Source organism: Heptranchias perlo, chromosome 22 (genome assembly GCF_035084215.1).
Source record: "Heptranchias perlo isolate sHepPer1 chromosome 22, sHepPer1.hap1, whole genome shotgun sequence".
Lineage (NCBI taxonomy): Eukaryota > Metazoa > Chordata > Chondrichthyes > Hexanchiformes > Hexanchidae > Heptranchias > Heptranchias perlo.
Genome location: NC_090346.1, coordinates 45,832,325 through 45,856,388, shown reverse-complemented (window position 1 = coordinate 45,856,388; position 24,064 = coordinate 45,832,325). Strand labels below are relative to the sequence as shown.

The 24,064-nt window shown below is 40.3% G+C and overlaps 1 protein-coding gene across 1 annotated transcript in view; it reads left to right on the top strand.

Moving 5' to 3' along the window:
• get4 (guided entry of tail-anchored proteins factor 4) overlaps positions 1–20,236 on the top strand; it is a 32,145-nt gene extending 11,909 nt beyond the window's left edge. The window contains exons 4-9 of the mRNA XM_068003472.1: positions 2,083–2,232; positions 3,352–3,490; positions 5,688–5,828; positions 5,925–6,000; positions 10,905–10,977; positions 19,510–20,236. Of these exons, the coding sequence (XP_067859573.1) occupies positions 2,083–2,232; positions 3,352–3,490; positions 5,688–5,828; positions 5,925–6,000; positions 10,905–10,977; positions 19,510–19,601 (671 nt within the window). The 3' untranslated portion in view covers positions 19,602–20,236. The remainder of the gene's footprint in view (positions 1–2,082; positions 2,233–3,351; positions 3,491–5,687; positions 5,829–5,924; positions 6,001–10,904; positions 10,978–19,509) is intronic.
• Positions 20,237–24,064: the final 3,828 nt, after the last annotated feature.

Sequence of the window (24,064 nt, the reverse complement as noted above, 5' to 3'; positions counted from 1 at the left end):
ATTGCAAGTTTGTCAGCATCTGTGAAGAAAAAGGACAGGTTCACGTTTGAGGTGTAATTTTTTTTTAGGCAGGTCTGACGGAGGGTTACACTCAGAATGTTAACTTGTCTTTTCCCTTTACAGATGCTGATTGACCTGCTGAGTATTTCTAGCACGTTCATGTTTTTCTTCAGACTGCCAGCATTTGCAGTTTCTTAAGTTTTTAACTGTACTGCAGGATGTTTGTGGTGGCAAATAAAGATTGGATTTTTCCTGAAAATTGTCAGTCTGCCCATGTGAACTAGTCAAACAAGCATGAACCAGCTGTGCACCAGGTGCAGGTCGTGTGTTGGTGGCAGAAGACCTCTGACCTGAAACAACCACATCTTTCCCCTTTCCCTTTTCCCCTCATCAACTTTGAAGCTGTTTGCCCTTTTCCATGCTGCAGGTGACCCTGTTTGTTGCCTTGCAAGAAGTGAAAACAAATCTATTTCAGCATTCCCCCTGCCCTAGAGATAGAAATAGAAAATACTGCAAATGTATTGCAGGTTAATCAACATCTGAAAGAGAACTATAGTTTCATGTTCTGTGCTTTATCAAAAGTATCACAGATATTTAGTGGAGGTACAAGTCAGCATGAATGGGCAATTCTAAGTGGATTTGGTTGATGAACCTGGCTTTCATTGTAAACAAGGATAAAGGCAAGTTCTTAAGGTCACCTGACATTGGGGCTGGGCTGTATTTGTGTTTGCAATTCTGAATTCAGCAACAGCACATTGGCATGTTAGCAGCTTCCACGGGCTGATGCTGTGTAACATAAACCTGGTTTTAATGAGTGGCTTGTTAAATCACAGCTGATTTCATTCCAAGAATATACTGGTGACTCCTGAAGAACTGTATTACAGCTTCCATGCCTTCCTTTGGAAGCGCCACATTTTACTGAAACTGTTTGATTTTGTTGAGATCCTGTTTTGATGCTTGAAGCCCGACCGTTAAAATTCTTCTGTGTAGTAGAGTTTTTGGACCAGAGTAATTGGTATGTTCAGACTCCATTTATTCAAACATCACTTGTATGTACTGACCAGTTACAACAAACCAGTCACCCACCAGTACTTATTTACCAATAGACTCAGAGTTCAGCCTCTAATATTGCTGCCTGTAATATATGACTTCAATCTGATTTTTTTTTAAATTACAGTCCGAACAGTTTCAAAGGAGGTTTTGTATTTCAAAACTTCAGTGTTTTCACAAACTATCAATGCGTGACGTTCTGAAGGAACAGTTTACCGGCGCTGGGTTAGCTAATTTTAGCTAGGGCAGCAATTAGACTCAGCATGCATGGGTTCCTGTTGTTGTTTGCTATCCTGTGACCCCTACTATTTTAAAATGGGTTAAAGTTGAAGTCTAACAGGTAACCTCACTACTCCAGGCAGGTCTATGATGGTCTCTGCACCACATGCAGAGCCACCTTCATTACTGTTTCCAGTCTCTAGGCGATGAACACACAGGGCTTCTTTTACTCACAAATGTTTTTTGAATTATGTGAGTGCCTCAGATTTGTTCAGTTAGTTTAACTATCCAGAGATATTATGAATGTATTTGCCCACCAGCTAATACATAAATGATGTTGTAAAAAACATTTAGGCATCCTTTCACAGTGTTTTATTGCTTTCTCCAAACTGGATAATTGGTTTGGTACAATTCAAGTTAGTTTGGCCCTAGAAGCAAATAACTTACCACTTTCCAAACCTTAATCTTTGTGTTTAAATATCCTAATTTTTTGAGATTGCTTATTCGCACACTTTATGTGAGGATAATTAAAATGCTGCCAAGCCTCCACTGAAGCTGGAAGCAAATTTATTTCTTCCTTTATTTCACATTACACATTGATTTTTGAAAGTGTTCAGATACGGCCACATTTTGGATCCTTTACATAATTGCATTTCCTCCTTCATCTAGAAAGGTCGGACCATTTACTTGTTTCATGTATTTTGCCCAAGTACAGGTTTTGACATGGCGTAATATTATGTTACTTTATTTCCAGTCACCCTTCAGAATTGAGTAAAACAGTTGCAAAACATGTTAACATTTTATGTCTTTCAGAAAATCTTGGGAAACTTTTTAGTCTAATGGATCCAAACTCTCCTGAGAGAGCAGCATTTGTATCCAGAGCTTTGAAGTGGTCCAGTGGAGGTTCAGCAAAACTTGGCTACCCTAAACTACATCAGCTGCTAGCAGTCACACTGTGGAAAGGTAAGCCTAGGACAAGCAATATCAGTATCTAAGCTGCAGTTATTCTGCCATTTTTGTGTTGATCTGAAGTGGTTTCAAGTGACAGCATAACTCTGGCGTCAGGCTTTCATCTGACGCCCAAGTGCACTAAAGCCAAGCAATGTGACGGCCTCTCCAGGAGACATTGCACATTGCTCTCACTTTGTTCTTGATGGGGTATAACTCTGACTAAACCAATGTTTAGTTTAGAATGTGGAACTTGCTACCACAAGGAGTAGTTGAGGCGAATAGCATAGATACATTTAAGGGGAAGCTAGATAAGTATATGAGACAGAAAGGAATAGAAATTTACGCTGATAGGGTTAGATGACGTAGGGTGGGAGGAGGCTCGTTTGGATCATAAATGTCAGCCTGGACCAGTTGGGCCGAATGGTCTGTTTCTGTGCTGTAAATTGCTTGGAGTCCTATTTAAAACTAAACTAGAAAACAGATTATCTGTCATTATCACATTGCTATTTGTGGGAGTTTGCTGTGCGCAAATTGGCTGCTGTGTTTCCTACATTTCTACACTACAAAAGTACTTCATTGGCTGTGAAGCACTCTGGATGTCGTGAGATCATAAAAGGCGGGATATAAATACAAATTCTTTCTTTCTAACTGGTGTGAAGCTAGGTTTAAAAATTGTTTGTGTTCTGCTTGACCTCGGCACTTTATTGTAAATTTAAACTTGAGCCTTTTAATGTTTTGAGAAAGTGGGTGCTGCTATCCTTAATAAAAAACAACATATATATCCTGCATGAATGGTTTGGTTCACTTATACTGTACAATCATCAGCATTATATCATTGGAAAAATGCATGGATAGGATTTTTAGTATTTTGTTGCAATATAGAAATGCTTCTCAGATTCAATTTAAAAATATAATATTAGTACCAAAATAAGGATGAAATTGGCTACCATCCTTTTGGAAAAAAATAGTTCCATATAAGATTGAGCTGATTGACCAGATTCTAAGTGGGAAGTAATGCTCAATCTGTTTCCGTGTTTAGTTATAGTATACGTAGACAATCAACAGAACGTGCTTCAAATTATTTTGTCAGTTTCATTGGTTACATACAATGATTTTACATTCTCTTTCTAGAACAAAACTATAGTGAATCTCGGTATCACTTCCTGCATTCAGCAGATGGGGAGGGTTGTGCAAATATGTTAGTAGAATATTCAGCATCAAAGGGCTACCGGAATGAAGTGGACATGTTTGTGGCTCAGGCAGTCTTACAGTAAGTATTTTGTAAACAAGAAACAAATGTTTCTTCAAATGTGTAAAAAAAAAAATGTTTCTTCCAATTTTAATATGGTAGATTGTCCTCTTTATAGTTTAATATTAGCCCCATGTAATTGCATTTATATAATTGGATGATCCTAGCTGACTCTGACATCTCCAGCATTCTATTGTGTGTTGACAATTTTTTTGCATTAGGTCCATTTGGAGCTGTACATCAGGCTGGATGTACCAGTTTGGTCCAGATCCACATTGGAGAGTAACGTGAGAGATAATTGTACTGCAGTGCGTAAATGGACTAAATGCCTCGAGAGTTTTCTACTAGGCATTTGAAAACATACCAGCAGCAAAACAAAAGTGCATGGGAACTCTCATCTTTACACAGCCAGTGATCGTAATGCACTTTGGAAATTGAGTGTCTTGTGATTTTAAAAATAATTTCCTGAATGTGTTTAGACAGATTGATTCACTAAAAGCCTTTTAATGGGAAGGATGTGAAGGCCTTAGAGAGGGTGCAGAAAAGATGTACTAGAATGGTTCCAGGGATGAGAGACTTCAGTTACGTGGATAGACTGGAGAAGCTGGGGTTGTTCTCCTTAGAGCAGAGATGGTTAAGAGGAGATTTGATAGAAGTGTTCATAATCATGAAGGGTTTAGATAAAGTAAATAAAGAGAAACTGTTCCCATTGGTGGAAAGGTCGAGAACCAGAGGACACAGATTTAAGATGATTGGCAAAAGAAACCAAAGGCGATATGAGGAAAAGCTTTTTAATGCAACGAGCAGATATGATCTGGAATGCGATGTCTGAAAGGGAAGTGGAAGCAGATTCAATCGTGGCTTGCAAAAAGGAATTGGATAAATACTTGAAGGGAAAAAAATTGCAGGGCTACAGGGAAAGAGTGGGGGAATGGGACAAACTAGATTGCTCTTACAAAGAGCTGGCACAGGCTCGATGGGCTGAATGGCCTCCTTCTGTGCTGTAACCATTCTATGATTCTATGAATGGTGTTTCTGAATATATATTTATTTTGTTGTCATACTCATTTGAAATTCTCCACTCAGGGCTGCCTTTTTTAAATATCTTACATTTTTGGAAAAATATTTAGAAAAGTCCATGATAACCATGCCACAACTGTTTGTAGTTTTACTTGGGCTTTCACCTGTACAATTTATAAAACAACACAGCAATAAAGTAGACTGAGCTTCTGGTACAAAAAAGGTGAAGTACTCTGTGTTTTATATCAATGTTCTCAGATCAAAGGAGTAATTTGATTCCATTTTTTTTGTTAGTGCCCTTTGAACAGTATCCCAGTGAGAGTTGGTATGTTTAGGAGAGGAGCAGAAAAAATGGGGGAAATCTCTTTAAAATGTCATTTTCAGGATTCAAATGAATGGAGTTAACAATCTTCTATTACTTGTTTTTGGGTGCCACATGAAAAGCATACAATAGTTAATGGTCTTTTCTCTTAGTAGACTGAGTCACACAAAGGGCTATTGTGTGATTTCAGCATTGTTGCTGTATTTAGATTGGTATACTGACCATGTTATACATTGAATCATGGCCATGTCCCTACTGTTTATTCAGCATGTGATGCCATTCAGTGGAAGAACTCCGTTGAGATGTAACACTGTTTTCAAGAAAATTAAATGACGTAGATTCTAGATTTTACTTGACGCTTTCAAGTTAAAATATTGAAGTAGTCCCCTCCTCCATTCAAAGCTTCAGATTCATATGTAATCCTATGTAATATGCTGGTAGGTCAGATTTACTTGATCTCACAGAGTAGTAAATTTGACTGGTAACTATTTTTCAGAATGCTCATTTGGCTGTTGTTTACAGTGTTGATATTCTGAGACTTTGGAATGTAGAACATTTTTAAGTTATAAAAAGAAAAAAATATTTACATATTCACATATATCCCTAATCGAACCAAATGTTTACCTTTCTATTTTTGAGTTGAGTTGAAATTCTGCTCTTGCCATTAGAGTTAAAAGGTCTCTCGACTTGTGTACTATATATTTAAAACAGGTATGAAAGTGACGATATGCTGTATGTTCATTCAAACTTTAGTAAAACAGTATACGTATTGTACATTTGTGATTTCCTTTACATTTGTTGCAAAGTTTTTAGTAGTGTTAATGTTACAGATTAGTAGAAATGCTATTTCTGAATATGATTCTGATTTTTTTTCAGATTTCTTTGCTTAAAAAATAAAAACACTGCATCACTGGTCTTCACAACTTACACAGAGAAGCATCCCTCTATAGTAGAGGGACCTCCATTTGTACAGCCCTTGTTAAACTTTATTTGGTTCTTATTACTTGCTGTTGAAGGGTAGGTATTTTCTTTATATAAAACAATTTGGTACTTTAAAAAAAATGTTAAAGCTTGCCCAACGTTATAATCATTGAGCTTTGTTTTTCTCTGTAGGGGGAAGCTAACCGTTTTTACAGTGTTATGTGAACAGTATCAGCCATCTTTAAAGAGAGATCCAATGTACATTGAGGTGAGTTACTAACTATTCCCCTGCTGCATTTGTTTAAGTTGGGTGGAACCAAGGTTAACTTTTTAAATTGTTTCGTAGGAATCATGTGGATGTGAATGGAAAGCAAAACAAAAAGTCTGAGATATTCAGAACACTTCATGCAGTCTCATGTCTGAATGGCTATCAACGGTACCGTAAATAGGCACTTCTGAAAATATCCTAAGAGTTTAAGAAAATTTAGAGATTGGTTTGGAGGTTTTGTCTGAATTTAATTGGCTATGCACTTATCAGTTTCAGAGATCTTATCAAAATTATTTCCACACCCCTTCACACTCTTTCCCCCCCCCCCCCCACCCCTGTTAATCTCTGTCTGTGGAATGTGTTGCATCACACATTAAACAAAATTTGAAGAATTTACCAGTACGTTCACCATCATAAGGACTGCGGTGTGGTTGCTGAGTTCCACAACAAATTCAAGGCCAGTTTTTGTACAAGTTGCATATTCACAGGTATTAAAATGCAGATAACCATGTAGCTCATGTGTGTTCTTAGAACTGATGTTCTTATCTCCTTCTCAGGACTCGTCCCTTCCCAAATGGAAATCTGCCTCCTGCTGTATGCCTGAAGTGGAGAAAAGAGAAAATCAGGCATCCCTGATCCTCCTCATACTCTTAGCTTTTCCTTGAGATGTAGTGAGATCATGACCGTGTACAATATAATCTTTTTATTTTTGCTGCCCTGCAGCAGTTCATTTCCTGCGACACAACTTCTGCTTCATATTAGCACATAAGAATTTTTAAGGACAGATAAAGGTCCATTTCTTTATCAGAGATCTACCCCACCTTCTTAGAATAATCCTCCATCCCTTCTCTGGCCAGAAACACATTATAGTTTTGGAATTTCCAAACTAACACAGTGCAGAGCAAGGTTTCTTTCCAAAACACTGTGCGTAATGAATGACATGACCTCTAGTTTCCATTTTGGAATCTCAAGGTCAGTTGCTTTTACACATGCTTTTTAACTCTCATCACTCCCCCCTCCCCAAGAGACTTTTATTGGTGTTAATCTCACTCCTCAGAATGCATTGAGGTCATAACATAATAGGTGAGTGATCAACAGAGGGGCACATGGCACCAACTTTCCTGACCTTTGGCCCTGGCGGGGAGTGGGGGGTTTGGGTGGGGGGGGGGGGTTGCCTGTTTCCAGAGTGCAAAAATCAGAAAAAGGGGGACAGGAACCATTCTCGTTGGGGCAAAGGGCAGGGAAATGGCCCCATTTCCAACTAAGTCTATTAGCTGTTGCACTTCATAAACCATGTCATCAAAGGCATAGGCAAAGACCAAAGAGCAGATTGCTTCTGTGATTGGGCCTAATTCTTTTTAATCTTGCTGCCTCCACTGATTAGAGGCCAATACTCATCCAGCACCAGATACCAGAGTTTATTTGTTTCTGCACTCCCCTATTCCCCCTTACTGTTTCGTGGAGGATCTGCTTTCAGTATGAGTTATGTATTTGTGTTTGGAGACCTGAGATAGAAGTGAAAAAAGTGGATGGCTTACCTTGCAATGCAAAAATCTTCATACACATTGTTATGATCTGGAACGCGCTGCCTGAAAGGGTGGTGGAAGCAGATTCAGTAGTAACGTTCGAAAGGGAATTGGATAAATACTTGAAAAGGAAAAGTTTGCAGGGCCACTGGGAAAGAGCAGGAGAGTGGGACTAATTGAATAGCTCTTTCAAAGAGTCGGTACAGGCATGATGGTCTGAATGGCCTCCTGTGCTGTATGATTCTATGTACACAGCCAATTCCACCTATCTCTTGTTGCAAGCTATTTAAATTCCTAGAGCTGTTAAATTGAAAGTTGGGTCACAATATCAATGGGGAAAAGCATAATGAAGAGGATTAGGAAGCCCTTATTTCCTCTTTCTCCCATTCACACATTTCATGTTGCAACGGGAAGCAAATGCCCATTTGAGTATGGAGGAGTCACTCCATTTGAATGAGGATTATATGATAAGTAAGCTTTAATACAACTAGTGCATAACAATGTGCATTTCTGTTTATAGATCCATGGGAATTTTCATCATAAAACTGATAGAAACCTCTGGTACACTGGAAGTATTGCCCTAGGGTTGTCATTTTGCTAATGGTGTTGTGGTTAATAAGTGGTTTACATAAGAACATAAGAAATAGGAGCAGGAGTAGGCCAATCGGCCCCTCGAGCCTGCTCCGCCATTCAATAAGATCATGGCTGATCTGATCCTAACCTCAAATCTAAATTCATGTCCAATTTCCTGCCCGCTCCCCGTAACCCCTAATTCCCTTTACTTCTAGGAAACTGTCGATTTCTGTTTTAAATTTATTTAATGATGTAGCTTCCACAGCTTCCTGGGGCAGCAAATTCCACAGACCTACTACCCTCTGAGTGAAGAAGTTTCTCCTCATCTCAGTTTTGAAAGAGCAGCCCCTTATTCTAAGATTATGCCCCCTAGTTCTAGTTTCACCCATCCTTGGGAACATCCTTACCGCATCCACCCGATCAAGCCCCTTCACAATCTTATATGTTTCAATAAGATCGCCTCTCATTCTTCTGAACTCCAATGAGTAGAGTCCCAATCAACTCAACCTCTCCTCATATGTCCACCCCCTCATCCCCGGGATTAACCGAGTGAACCTTCTTTGTACTGCCTCGAGAGCAAGTATGTCTTTTCTTAAGTATGGAGACCAAAACTGTATGCAGTATTCCAGGTGCGGTCTCACCAATACCTTATATAACTGCAGCAGTACCTCCCTGTTTTTATATTCTATCCCCCGAGCAATAAAAGCCAACATTCCGTTGGCCTTCTTGATCACCTGCTGCACCTGCAAACTAACTTTTTGATTTTCTTGCACTAGGACCCCCAGATCCCTTTGTACTGCAGTACTTTCCAGTTTCTCGCCATTAAGATAATAACTTGCTCTCCGATTTTTCCTGCCAAGGTGCATAATCTCACATTTTCCAATATTGTATTGCATCTGCCAAATCTCCGCCCACTCACCCAGCCTGTCTATATCCCCTTGTAGGTTTTTTATGTCCTCCTCACTCTCTACTTTCCCTCCCATCTTTGTATCATCTGCAAACTTTGATATGTTACACTCGGTCCCCTCCTCCAAATCGTTAATTTGGATTGTAAAGAGTTGGGGACCCAGCACCGACCCCTGTGGAACACCACTGGCTACAGGTTGCCAGTCCGAGAATGAACCATTTATCCCAACTCTCTGCTTCCTGTTAGATAACCAATCCTCCACCCATGCCAGAATATTACCCCCAATCCAGTGATTCTTTATCTTGAGCAATAATCTTTTATGTGGCACCTTGTCGAATGCCTTCTGGAAGTCCAAATACACTACGTCCATTGGTTCACCTTTATCCACCCTGTACATTATATCCTCAAAGAACTCAAGCAAATTTGTCAGACATGACTTCCCCTTTGTAAAGCCATGCTGACTTTGTCCTATTAAATTATGTTTATCCAAATGTTCTGCTACTGTCTCCTTAATAATAGACTCCAAAATTTTACCCACCACAGATGTTAAGCTAACTGGTCTATGGAAACCTATTGGGAAGATTTCCTGTGCATTGTGTGTTTAAAATTTCATCACGCATTGCTCAAAGAGGAAATCTTCCCCCATAATTGTCTAATGAATAAATAAGATCACTGATGAGATAACCACATTAAACTTTTTTTTTATTGATTTGCTCCAACTAGAGAAGACTTTAATAAAACTTTTTTCCTAAGTTAAATTTTTTGTATCGTTGCTGCCTTAATAGATTAAGTTTCTGAATCTATAATTTGATAAGCTGAGAGATGGTGATTTTTGGTGACGTTATTTGAATAAATAATGCATAGGGAACAATCAAAAAATTGTGTTGCATAAGGCAAATATACATCACTTGACCATTAATTTATGGGGTCTATTATTGCAAAAATAGATAACAGTGAAATCATCTTATCGTACTCAACTTTTCAGTTGAATCTTAGGTTAAATAAAATTGTAGATGTAACTGAAGTGATGAAGTGAAAAATTGCATTTAGTGTTGTCTAATGAGTTATGATAAAATGTGTGAGGGAGCAAAGAGAGGCAGAAGTGAATTAACAAAAATTGCAAAACTGCTGGAAAGGAATTAAAAGCATTTTTGAGATACAGGATGGGTGTGAAAAGAATTAGGTATGGTTGCACATTAAGTTTGAATTACTTATTGCTAGGTGAGTTTCTTTAACCGTTGCGACATTCAAGGGGTCCTAAGACTGCATTAATTGTATCACAATAAAAGATGTTTTGGAACTCCGACAAACTAATATGTGGCCTTCGTTGTACTTTTATTGGAGCTATATATTATGCAACTTTCTTTTTATTCATGTAACATGCAAATTAAAAACAGTATATATTCAATTTTGTGCCAGACATGGCATATCTGCTGGGCTGCAATCCAGTGAACAGTAGCTGAAATGGACATGTCATTTCAACTGGTTAGATAATACTGTATGAATTATGTTGTTACACTAGGGTACCTATAATTATTCATTATTGTGTATTAAAAAGTAGTTATTTCCAGTAGAACAAAGCATAGTACTTTTAAAACACATAAAATCAGATTAAACTTAGTTTGTATAGTTTTTATTTTTTGCAGTGACAAAAGTTCCATACAGTGATGTGTGTGAAGTATTTTACACAGAATCAAATTGTATCTACAGTTTGTTAATCAAAACTAAACTTTTAACTATCAGGATTCTATTACAGTATTAAATTTGTGAAAGTGTTCACTTCAGGGAATGCCATCTGTCTGAGTAGCTACTGATTGCTTAATGTTCTTTGTTTTCTTTTCTTTCAGTTTAATAGATTTAGTCTTCAGATTTTAATTTTGTACTATTTTTAATTCTAGTATCTAGACCGAATAGGTCAGATCTTCTTTGGAGTTGCACCAAGACAGACTTCCTCATATGGAGGATTATTAGGTAAGTTAAGTATGAAGGCATTTACACTAAATTAAGTGATTCATTTCCTTAAGTGCTATTCAATCCACCTGCGTCCAACATGTATTTAGCAACTGGAACTCAAGTTTAGTGAGATGTAGACAGGGTGGTTAAAGAAATGAACCATATCTGCACACCTGTCATTAGGGTCACCTTACCTACAAACTGCAACCTGTGGAACAAGAAAAGGATGAATTTTGTGCTCATTAAAGCTGAAGGATATTACTGTCAATTTGCATTTCAGGGAACCAATGTCAGCATCAAGCACTAACAGGTCAGATGTAGCACAGTTAGATGGACTTGAGCTCTATCTACTTTCCCAACAATCTGTTCCAGTCCAACCTCAGTACTGCACCCTTCCCTAGTGTGACATTTTTTTGTTTCTTTCATCAACCATCCTATGGCACCCTGATGTCACTGAGTGTCATGAGGTTTTGAGTTATTAATCCCTGCCCAATTGGATTTGTATTCCCTTGAGTTTAGACGGTTGAGGGGTGACCTAATCAAGGTCTTTAAAACGATAAAGGGACTCAATAGGGGGCATAATCTTAAAATTAGAGCTGGGCCATTTAGAAGTTAAATCAGGAAGCCATTTTTCACTCAAAGGGTAGTGGAAATCTGGAACACTCTCCCCAAAATACTGTGCATGCTGAGTCAATTGAAATTTTCAAGACTGAGATTGACATTTTTTTTGGGTAAGGGTATCAAGGGATCTGGAAAAAGTCAGGTAAAGGGAGTTGAGGTACAGATCAGCCACGATCTAATTGAATGGCGGAACTGGCTCGAGGGGCTGAATGGCCTACTGCCAATAGAAGAGACTGTAATCGCATCAATTTAGGATGGATTTGAACAATTGGTGAAAGGCCACTGTATCACTTGTGCCCTCTCACATCCCCATGTGTATTTTTTAATTAGCCTTGAGAATATTATCTTTTATTTGTTCTTGAGGTGTGGGTGACGTTGGCAAGCCCAGGAATGAGAAGTGATCACATTGAAACATGTAAGATTCTGAGAGATCCTGACAGGGTAGATGCTAATAGGTTGTTTCCCCTGGCTGGAGAATCCAGAACTAGGGGGCATAGTCTCAGGATAAGAGGTCAGTCATTTAAGACTGAGATGAGGAGAAATTTCTTCACTCAGAGGATTGTGAATCTTTCGAATTCTCTACTGTTCAGTCGTTGAGTATATTCAAGATTGAGATCAATAGATTTTTGGACACTAAGGGAATCAAGGGATATGGGGATAGGGTGGGAAAGTGGAGTTGAGGTCGAAGATCAGACATGATCTATTTGAATGGCAGAGCACGCTTGAGGGCCGTATGGCCTACTCCTCTTATTTGTTATGTTCTTGAGCCCCGTTTATTGCCCACCCTAGTTGCCCTGAGCAGGTGATATTGGGCCGCCTTCTTGAACAGCAGCAGCCTTTATGGTGATGGTGCTTCTACAATCATGTTAGGTACGGAATATTAACCCAACAGTGATGATGAAACAGCGCTTTATGTCCAAGTCAGGATGGTGTGTGACTTGGAGATGATGGTGTTCTCAAAACATTGGTGCTCTTTTTCTTCTTGACAATAGAAGTCGCAGGGAAGAAAGGTGCTGTTGAAGTAGCCTTGGTGAGTTGCTGCAATGCATCTCGTAGATAGTACATACTGCAACAACAGTGCACTGGTAATAGAGGGGGTAGACATTGAGTCCAGTGTCTGGGGCACTGTTCAAGCGAACTGCTTTGTCCTGGATGGTGTTGAGCCTCTTGGGTTTTGAGGCTGCGAGTTGTTACTATTCCTCACATTCCTGACTTGAGCCTTGTAGATGTTGAAGAGGAGGTGAGCAACTCGTTGCAGAGTACCAGATGCACCCGCCATTCCAATTGAAATAAAGGGACCTCATGCTTTCCCGCAAACTTTGGTAAGGTCCTAGGCAGGCGCAGCCTAACACTTTTGCTGAGGTGTGCCCCCCTGGATCTGGGAGCATTGGTGGATGGCTCATCAAAACTGACAGCACGGTGTGCGGCAGCAATAGGGAAAGCTATCTGGATCATGGGAGATGTAGCTAGCTGGATAGAGTACAGATTCCATCAATCTGAACAAAGTACTGCCACGGCTACACCTGGAGGACTATATTACAGGAAGGATATTCCGGCATTGGAAGCCGTGTAGTTAGTAGCAAAAGAACTGAAAGCTGACTTACGGATATCTGGGCTGTGAGAAGAGTTTGATGAGCCTGGGATTGTTTAATCTGGAGAAGAGAAAGCTCAGTGGAAATATTATTCAAGCATTCCAGATTTTTGAGGGAATAGTTAAATTAAACCCTGATAATATGTTCAAGATTGCCACAAACAATGCTGGCGTTTTGCTGGCATTTTTGAGCAATAAATTAAGCAATCATGTATCTTATTTCCTTATCTCCGCATGTGAGTTTTGTAAAGCCAACAACAACTTACATTTATATAGCGCCTTTAACGTAGAAAAATATCCCACTGTGCATTACAGAAACATAATCAGACAAAAATCAACACTGAGCCAAAAGAAAGAGATATTAGGATGGGTGACTAAAAGCTCGGTCAAAGAGTTGAGTTTAAGTAGGGTTTTAAAGGAGGAGAGAGAGGTGGAGATGTATAGGGAGAGAATTCCGGAGCTTAGGGCCTAGACAGCCGAAGGCATGGCCGCCAGTGGTGGGGCGAAGGATTTCAGAATGCACAAGAGGCCAGAGTTGGAGGAACTCAAAGTTTTCAGAGGGTTGTCGGGCTGGAGAAGGTTACAGAGATAGAGAGAGGCGAGGCTATGAAGGGATTTAAACACAAGGATGAGAATTTTAAACTTGACGTTGGGGGAAGGGGAGCCAGTGTAGGTCAAGAGCACAGGAGTGATGGGTGAGCAAGACTTGGTGCGGGATAGAATACAGGCAGCAGAGTTTTGGATGAGCTGAAGATTATGGAGGGTGGAGGATGGGACGCCAGCCAGGTGAATATTGAAATAGTCGAGTCTAGTGGCAAAAGCTTGGATGAGGGTTTTAGCAGCAGATGGGCTGAGGCAGGGGCGAAGACGGGTGATGTTATGGAGGAGGAAGTAGGCAATCTTTGTGATTGAGATGATAAACTCAGCTCGAGATCCATTAAGACGCAGAAGTTGCAAACAGACTAGTTCAGCATGAAACAGTGCCCCGGGAGAGGGATATGGCTTTGGTCTTCCCAATATTTAACTGGAGGAATTTGCAGCTCATTTAGGACTGGATGATGGACAAGCAGTCTGACAACACTGAGGCAGTGATTTCAAAACTTAACATTTGGAAGATACACATTTTGTAACAAACAATATCAGATGTCAGATGTATTGGGCCTCTTATTACAGTGCAGTTTTTGATTGGATCCCAAACGTAGCATAATAACTAGTATTTCTGCGATTTAAAAAAAATCTACTATCAGTATACCATTTTCCTTTGTGATTGTGTTTTCATAGCTCAAATATGTTAGATTCCGTGGAGTTGACTGTTTTGTTTTTGGTGGGGGGGTGTTGGAGGTTAGCGGTTGGGGAGCAGATTTGTCCCAGTGCACTGAGATGATAATTGAACAATTCTGTAAGTGTTACGTTTGTTCTATTTTACATTTCATAGCTGCTGGAATTGCAACGGTCTTGCCCAGGCAAGAGTTGTATCCATATCAGGATACAGGCATGGGCCGAGCTCTCTTCCCGAGTTAAATGTTTAAAAACATCGAGAGGAGAATCTCCGCCAAATTGAGGTTTGGTGGGTTGACAGAGTTCCTGGAGGTCCAGTGGACCACTGAGCACTTTGTAAACCAGGTTTGACACTGCACTGAATTTACACTCCATGCAATGTCAAACAGGAGTGGTGTGAGACCACCCCCTGCAATAAGTCTCAGTCCTCTTCTCTCTTGAATCAGGTGGGGGCCTGAATCTTGGCTTACACTCCCAGTATAGCGTCATTTAAAAGCCCAAATTACTTTGTATCAATACTAAATTGGGAATCTGTATACATCCTTAGAGAGTGTTAAAAACTAGTTTAAACAATGGTCAAGGCATTCCAAAACTGAAAACTGACTGTATTTGTTTATAATAGGAATTAAAAGTATGGGCATTATCAATTTTTTTAATGTAATTTTATTTTTTGTTCTCTTTTCCCCTACCCTGCTTCTCCTCCTATCAGGATGTAGAAACTGGGTTTCATTTCAACTAGATTTAATAGGGGATGGGCAAACACTGTAAATGATTATTGCAAATGGAAATAACATTCAGGTTGGGTGAGAATGCAAATATAGAGTTCAAATAAAGATAAGGGTTTGAAGGACAAGCCGAGATACTTTTACTTTTATGCAAGGGACGTTGGGAATAGACTGCTGGGATTTGAGGTATACAGTGCTAGGTGAAAGTTATTGACACTGGTGTAACAGAAACCTGACTGTAAGCAGAAGATGGACAAGAAATTGACCAAAGATGCCGCAGAATAATGTGTAAAGATAGACCAGTCAAGCTAGCTGGAGGAATGACATTGGTAAGGGATGACATCATCTGTTAGAAAATAATAGTAAGGGGAGAGCTGGAAGAAACATCAAACAATTTGGTAATGATATGGGTAACAAAGTGATAACTGACTTGCTATTGATTCAGTTCAAGATGGGCAGATGAGTTTGGTTAATGACTGTGACAGCATTGATGCACCGATATGTGGCAGTGTGGTGGGACAAGATTTGTGCCCATGATTGCCCAACACTGCTAAGCTCTCTGCCTCAGCCACATCGCTGTGGGGAAATGTTGAGGGGCCAGGTGCTACTGCACCTAAAGGTACATAGAAACTTTTTCCGCTAGGGGAGTCTAAGACAAGGAAACATAACCTTAAAATCAGAGCCCAGGCCATTCAGGAGAGAAGTTAGGCAACACTTCTTCACGCAAAGGGTGGTAGAAGTTTGGAACTCTCCCACAAAAAGCAGTAGATGCTAGCCCAATTAGTAATTTTAAATCTGAGATTGATAGCTAAGGGTACTAAGGGATACAGAGCCATGGTGGGTAAATGGAGTTAGGATACAGATCAGCCATGATCTCATTGAATAGTAGAGCAGGCTCAAAGGGCTGAATGGCCCACTTCTGCTCCTGTGGACCAGGGAACCAGCCAACCCTTGCTATTTGTGTAGTGACAGCATTCAAAGGGATTTAGATAAAATTAAATGGCCTGTTGCGGGTAGATGACCTTTGACCAAAAAGGAAAAGAGATTTTGGTGTGACGTCAACCATATGCTGAAAATATTCAGCTAATGCAACACTGTTATTAGCAAAGCTAGTCAAATACAAGGATGCATTTCAAGGGCATTTGATTTCGTCAAAAAAGGTCACTTTAATCCAGTATAGCCGTTTAGTATTTCAAGTATTGAGTGCAGTTTTGGACAGCTGGGGAGGAAAATTGGATAAGGCCTATTATTGGGCATCGGTAGCGCGATCCGCTATTAAACCACGCCCAATGGCCCCTGCGCAGGCAGGACGAGAACTTCGTCCGGCCTCAGTACTCGCCGTCAATCTGTGTTGAAATCCAGGCCTTGCACTTCGATTCAGGTAAATGTGCACTTTCCACCAGCAGGGAAAGCCTCAATGTCCTAAAGGGAGGATGTCTCTTAAAATCTTTTAAAGATAGCCGGTACCTGTTGCCTGCTAAAAAAAAATATCAGTCTGCTGTCTGCACGGAGTCTGAACAGAGATCAGACTTCACACATGTAAAACAGAGATGCAGGTCCTCTCCGTTTGTTTACAAACTGATGAGTTATGTTAAAACATTGAATAAAGGTTGCGCACTACTAAATCCCACATCCTCCAATCTGCATGCCAGACCTCACCAATCTGCCGATCTGAGTTGGTACCAGGCCACTAGAGGCCATGGTGCAAGAGGTGAACAGAAGGAGGGACATCCTATATCCGTGGAGTGGGGGGGAGGGGGGTGCAAGAGGCCCTCCAGACATATGCCCAAAAGGCAGTGGGGGGACGAAGTCAATGCCAGGAGCACAGCACCACGAACATGGATGCAGTGCAGGAAGAAGTTCAGTGCTTTGACACAAGTGGTCAAACTCCTACTAACTGCACCACTAGCCGCTTCACACACTATACTCCTTCACACACTGCTTCACACACTATACTCCCCATCAACCACATACCAACAAATTCTCCATCAGTACTCAACTCTTCCAATCAGATGCTTCCTTTCAACCTTACACATTACCACTGTTGCAAGCCACCCACCCACAACTCACAGGCCACATACATTGGCAGCTATTCAACCATGACAGGCACATCACCCAGACACACGTCCCGCTTGCTTGCAGGAGAAGGTGGTGCATAACAGGAGGCAGCAAGCGGCAGTGGCATTTAGCCCTTTGAGCCTGTTCTGCCATTCAGTGAGATCTTGGTGGACCTGTGACCTAACTCCATATACCCGCCTTAGCCCCATATCCCTTAGTTCACAGAAATCTATCAATCTCAGATTTAGAATTCACAATGGAGCTACCATCAGCTGCCGTTTGCAGAAGAGAGTTCCAAACTTCTCCCACCGTTTACGTGTAGAAGCATTTCCTAACTTCACTCCTGCATGTCCTGGCTCTAAATGCTAGGTTATGTCCCTGCGTTCTAGTATTGAAGTCTAGGAGACCTCCAAAAACAGTTAAAATGCATCAGCAGCCAAAAGCAATAATCCAGCCACTAACCTGTAAATCCTGCATGGTCCCTTTAAATAGTGCTGGTGGGGGGTGGGGTCCTCTCGGCACTCTAAGACAGGCTCAGATGGTCGTGGTTAGCACTGTGTGTTGTGTTGAATGTTAAGTCCCAAAATGGTGTCTTTCACTTTAAATCAGCTTTGGACACTGATTGTATCCATTTTACATGCTGCCGGCGTTCGGTATTTGCGCATGTGCTAATACCTGTACCAAGATGGCGTCCGGCGCATGTCACGCTGGAAACGTGCGTGCGCAGCCAAGACGCCAGCTTGGATGTTCGGGAGGCCGCGTAGCGCCAAAACAACGGACGCTACACTGCCCAATTTCTAGCCCGCTATCTTCAAAGGAGACTGGGGCCATTGGTGAGGATTCCAAGGATGATTCCAGTACTTAAAGCTCTTAAAAGATGAGTAACTGATTTCAAACTTGTTTTTGATCGAGAAAAGATAAAGGAAGGCTGTGATCCAGTTCTTTAAAATGCAGAAAGGTGTGGATAAAACACTTAACATGTATCTGGTTGAAATTCTGCTGAAGGGTGTGACTGGTCGCCCTAGTAGAGTCATAGAGTTATACAGCACGGATAGAGGCCCTTCGGCCCATCGTGTCCGCGCCGGCCATCAGCCCTGTCTACTCTAATCCCATATTCCAGCATTTGGTCCGTAGCCTTGTATGCTATGGCATTTCAAGTGCTCATCCAAATGCTTCTTGAATGTTGTGAGGGTTCCTGCCTCCACAACCCTTTCAGACAGTGAGTTCCAGACTCCAACCACCCTCTGGGTGAAAAAGTTCTTTCTCAAATCCCCTCTAAACCTCCCGCCTTTTACCTTGAATCTATGTCCCCTTGTTATAGAACCCTCAACGAAGGGAAAAAGCTCCTTAGTATCCATCCTATCTGTGCCCCTCATAATTTTGTACACCTCAATCATGTCCCCCCTCAGCCTCCTTTAAGTATTCTTAAAGTACTTGGTTATCTGTGGATCCTGAGGGTTTAATGTTACCCGTGGAATGTGTAATGATGGATCGGCAATTTGGTGTTTTTGCGCAGTTACCTTTTAAAGCCTCTGAGTCATATTAAAACTTTATCTTGGAAGTTTTGCTTTTGATTATTCAACTTCAAGGAATTAAGTTTTGGGGTGGAGGATGGGGCTGACGACACTATAGATTGTACATGTTCTATAAGAAGAATTATGGTAAGTTGAATAGGCTTTTTGTTGTTCCATCTATCCCAGTTAGGAGGGTGACACAGTGCAGCCTTGCTATTTCTTGCCAGAATGTACATTTGGGCACTATACTAAAAGATTCCCCTCCCAAATCAGATATTCTGCCCCTCTTTCTAATGTCCTGAATGAGACTGGAAAAGCTTGTCCTCGGAGGACACACGCATACATGTATACACATGCACATGTATACACGCACATACATGTATACACATGCACATGTATACACGCACATACATGTAAACGCACACGTACACATTCTTTGCAGTGCAGAAGAGCTGGGAGTTACAAAATTGAGGTGTTACAGCGCCATCACTGGTGGGAGGGCATGATTATAAGACAAATTTACAGAGGCAGTTTCCATTATAAATGTGGAGGAGGAAAAAAAGTGACACAGGAAGTGCATGGAGGTGTAAGATTTTTGATACATCTATTAATATTACAGATGCTTTGCACCCTATGAATTTGAAGCAGTTTGTACAGTTTTGGCCATTAGGCAAAGTAAGTGTCTTTATCAAAACTTAGAGTCAGAAATATTAAATTTTCTCTGCAAAGTACTGAATGAATAGTTTTTATATTCCCTTTGCAGGAAATCTTTTGAACAGTCTGATGGGTGCAGGGGATGAAGATGAGGTGGATGGAGAAGGGCCAGAAGATGTCAATCCTATTGATCTTGACTAAGAAGAAAATTAACTTTCTGGTGTAAAGGTCTAAAGACAATATTCCACTGAGGTGTCTAAAGAATGATCTGCTTATACAAGAAATAGAAACAGCTATACTGTGGGACATTTTACATGACAGTTTCACATCTGAGCATCTGCAAAGGGCTCTCTTTCCCTTTCTACTGATGAAGGTGCATAGGTTGTTCCCTGTTACTGTCTATATTGGAAATGCTGTATTATTTATGTTCAGTAGATATTTCATGGTTTAAAGAACTGATTTCAATTGGCTGTGTGGTGACTGATGTAATAATAAGTTTTGTCTTTCTAGATTATTTTACATAAGATTTAAATACTTTACAGCTTTGTACTGGGCGCTGGTACACAGGGATGGCCTCGACTAAGTGATATAAAACCATGCACAAGATGCTCATTACATAGCAAGTTCTGCCAACAGGAGTCAAGGCGTCTCAAAGTGCTAAAACTAGCTCTCATTTAACACATCAGAATGTCGATAGGAACAAAAGGCAAGCTGTAAGGATCAGCAGCACTTGATTTAATTTTACACAATTGGTATAGCTGTTGCACACAGATTACAAAGGATCATGCACAAAAATGGGCTTAATTATTTCTGAACCAATAAACAACATTAAATAAGATTGTTGTCACCCTTCTTTTATTTGAGGTGGTTTCTTATATTCTAATATAAGTAAATTGCACACAGCTGCCACAAGAATACTGTAAATACTTTGTTGGGGCTGATGCTGCATGTTAAAGGTTTGCATGCCAGAAACTTGAATACTTTTTAAGCATTGAAATTTCATGTGCTGGAACTTGTTAAAAATGATTCCATAATCAGGAACTGGGTTTGTCATGTGGTGAAATGCTAAGACCTGATGAAATTGGAACCAGTAACACACAAACATTAGAGTAAATGTACATTATGCTTTATAGATCTGGTAACTGTATCTAATTGTTTTTCCACCAAGCTGACTCTGTAATTCATGGCCTATGAAATGTTCACAAAAGGTTAAATCTAAAGGCAGAGTACAAAATGGCTTCCTTTATTTAAGTGATATTTTTGTGCATAAGTTAGACTGTTGCTTTTTTAATACCTGTATTTATCATTAAAGAAAAATAATTAGTCCCTTTGGTACAAAGTCAGAACTTTGCCTCAAGATGGAATGTTTACTCTTTTTAAACATGATGAACTTCGTTCCTAACTACAGTTAAGCATTCATGTGGGACATTGATGTGCAAAACACAGGGCTGACTGTAGTACATTGTATGTGAAATAAGAATCTGTAATATTTCCAAGATTGTTGGACTTTGCTTTATTTTAAATTGATCATCTGACAAATTATTTGTTTCAAATAGAGTGCGTGGGTAAAGCCTTCGTTAATTTTACACTGGTCATAAATTTCAACACGTCAGAGGGGTGCAGGTCCCATCTAACTAGCTTCCACAGAAGTAGTTTGTGTGATGCTTCCATTCCCTGCATTAGAAGGCTTTCCTCTGCATGCACTGTTGTGACACCTTGATTTGTTCAACAAAGATTCAGCAGAGGGCACTACCATTTGAATTTCACATGGATACATCTTTGAACACACCTACTGAATGAGGAAATGCATTCAGCAGAATCTTTCAACTGAGCACAGGATCATTTTGTAGCTTTTTGATTTTTTTTTTTGCACATTGATTTTTGTGTTAAATCACAGATTAGCTCTGATTTTTTTTAAAACATGGATCAGAACTAAACTGTCAAGCTGGAAAATGCAGAAGCAGCCTTCAAACATGTTCTTAATAGAAACATGTAAAGAATCTTACAACACCAGGTTATAGTCCAACAAATTTATTTGAAAATCACAAGCTTTCGGAGGCTTTCTCCTTCGTTAGGTGAATGTGATCTTGGCATGGCATCTTGATTGATCAGATTGTTAAATGTAAGCTTTGGATTGAAGATAGTATCAAGATAGAAGAAGGAAGCCATTCAGCCCACTGTGCCTGTGCTGGCTCTTTGAAAGAGCTATCCAATTAGTTCCACTCCCCTGCTATAGAATACACCTTATGCAAATTTATTTCAATCTGGGACAGCCAATCAGAATAAGTAGTACCACCAGAGCACTAAACAGCACTCTGTTTCCAAATACAATTTGCAAATTGTAATTTTAAAAAAAAAAATACAAATATGGAGCAAAATTGAATGTTGCTCATTTAATGAAAATGTTTACTGGTTTATAATCATTACAGGATTCTGACCGCATTGTGTGCAGGAAGCGCATTACCTCTTCAGTAGCCCTAAAATGTAAAATGTTTGTGAAGAGGAAGCAGCTTGCACAGTGGAAAGCAAACCATCACAGTGCAGCATCACCTGTTCAGATGGTTTGAAGCAGATTTGCCCAAGACGAGTCGTAAATTCTAACCAGAGGCAGATTAGAAACTTCTGATCAGTTAACAACATCCAACAGTTCATTGCATGACTCTATAATTTGCAGTTCAGCTGAGGATCAGAACAGGCAATTTTCAGCAAAGGGAAATTGCATTCTGAAAGCCTGAATGGATAATACATGTGATCTTAAAAAGAGAGGAAAGGGATTAAATGGCAACCTTTTAAGCAACTGAATAGTTAACCTGAGCATTTATAGGTCACTGTAACACTGCTTTGTTCCTTGAACAGTGATTATAAGGGTAACCTGCCTGCTAAATCCTTGAAGTCACCGACCTACACAATCTGAATGAGCTGTAGACCAGTAAATGGGAGTACAAGATAACTGATTGACTTTTGTACATCATTTAATTTCACGGTGCACTGTAAATCTTTTTTGTGAGGGCAAACAGTCCTTACCTCCTAACGATGAGGTGTGATCACCAATGTTGCCCCTCTGCAGGCTCCAGGAGGCAAGTGACTATTATTCAAGGAGTCCATTCTTTCAACTGAAAATTGGGTCTCATGCTTGTTAAGGACTGATAAAAGCAGTAAGGATTTGCATTTATACAGCACCTCATCATAGCACTTTGAAATACACGACAGTATCTTGCATAAATTGGATTGCTTTTCGGTGTCACAGTTCATTTTTATTTGGGTGTTGGTTGGGGGAGGAATGGTTGCCAGGACAACAGAAGAGCTCCCGGCTCTTTAAATAGTGCCAGTGCATCTTTAAAATTCACCTGAACAGACAGTAAGGTTTGGTTTAACATCTCATCTAAAAACCAGCACTGTGATGAATCGGTCTTTGTCCTATATCAAACAGTTTGCTATATAAGTCAAAAACAACTACCATTATGATGGAAACTGACTTCCTTAGATAGAAAGGACTGAAATCTTGATGGAGTCGGTGGTACAGTGAATTAAATCATTGCCTTTTAACCTCTGAGGACCTGTGTTTGAATCCAGCCCACACTGATGGATACTACTACATAGGAATTCCTAGAGGAGAAAAGACCATGGTCCATCTAGTTTGCCTTCTACCACCCTAGCTAGCACATGATAGTCAACAACTCCATTATCGTTCTAATAGCTATCAATTAGTCTACAACGTACCCAGACATGGTGTGAGGAAAACCCCAGTGGTGGAGAGCTTTGGGAACCAGATGTCCAAAGTCACCTGGTCATCCCAAGCAGGCAACAGTTACGACGTCAGGTCTGAAATTACTCATACCATACATGAGTTTGGGCAGTAGGGGGTGTGAGCCCCTAATTTGGCACAGTCTCATTTAGAGAGATTATGGGATGACTGGTGTGGGGAAATACCAGAAAGGTGCAGGAGGTGCTCTTTTGAGGTTAGGTATGATATATCTTGTATTGTCTGCCTCTACAAGACATCTAACCTGTGCTGCATCTGACCTGGGAGCCTTGATGCTGATGCTGCGTGCCTGAAATGGGAAAGATTTCATTTCCCAGCATCAGCATCCCCCATCTTGATAAGCACCAAAAAAACCTTAATAGATAATTTCAGCCTGTAATATTTTTGTAGTAATGGAACATGCCCCTACATTAATGGTTTTAAAAGATGTAAATAGGAAGAATTTTTTAAAATTCATTCATGGGATGTGGGCGTTGCTGGCCAGGCCAGCATTTATTTCCTATCCCTAGTTGCCTTTGAGAAGGTGGTGGTGGTGATGAGGTGCCTTCTTGAACCGCTGCAGTCCATGTGGTGAAGGGACCCCCCCCCACCACAGTGCTATTAGGTTGGGGAGTTCCAGGATTTTGACCCAGTGTCGATGAAGGAACAGCTAATATTTGGCCAAGTCAGGATGGTGTGTTCCTTGAAGGGGAACTTGGAGGTGATAGTGTTCCCAATTAATAAAACATTAAGCAACACACTTCTCCAAAGTAATGTTTCAGTGATGCTGAAAGCAGAATAAATGTCTTTGGAGCACGTAGTTCCTCCTTTATAACACCGTCCTTTCAGTTAAAGACTTTCCTTCCATGTTGAAAGGAAAGGTTAAAATTGATCTGAAAGAATAACGTGAAATTGCTACAAC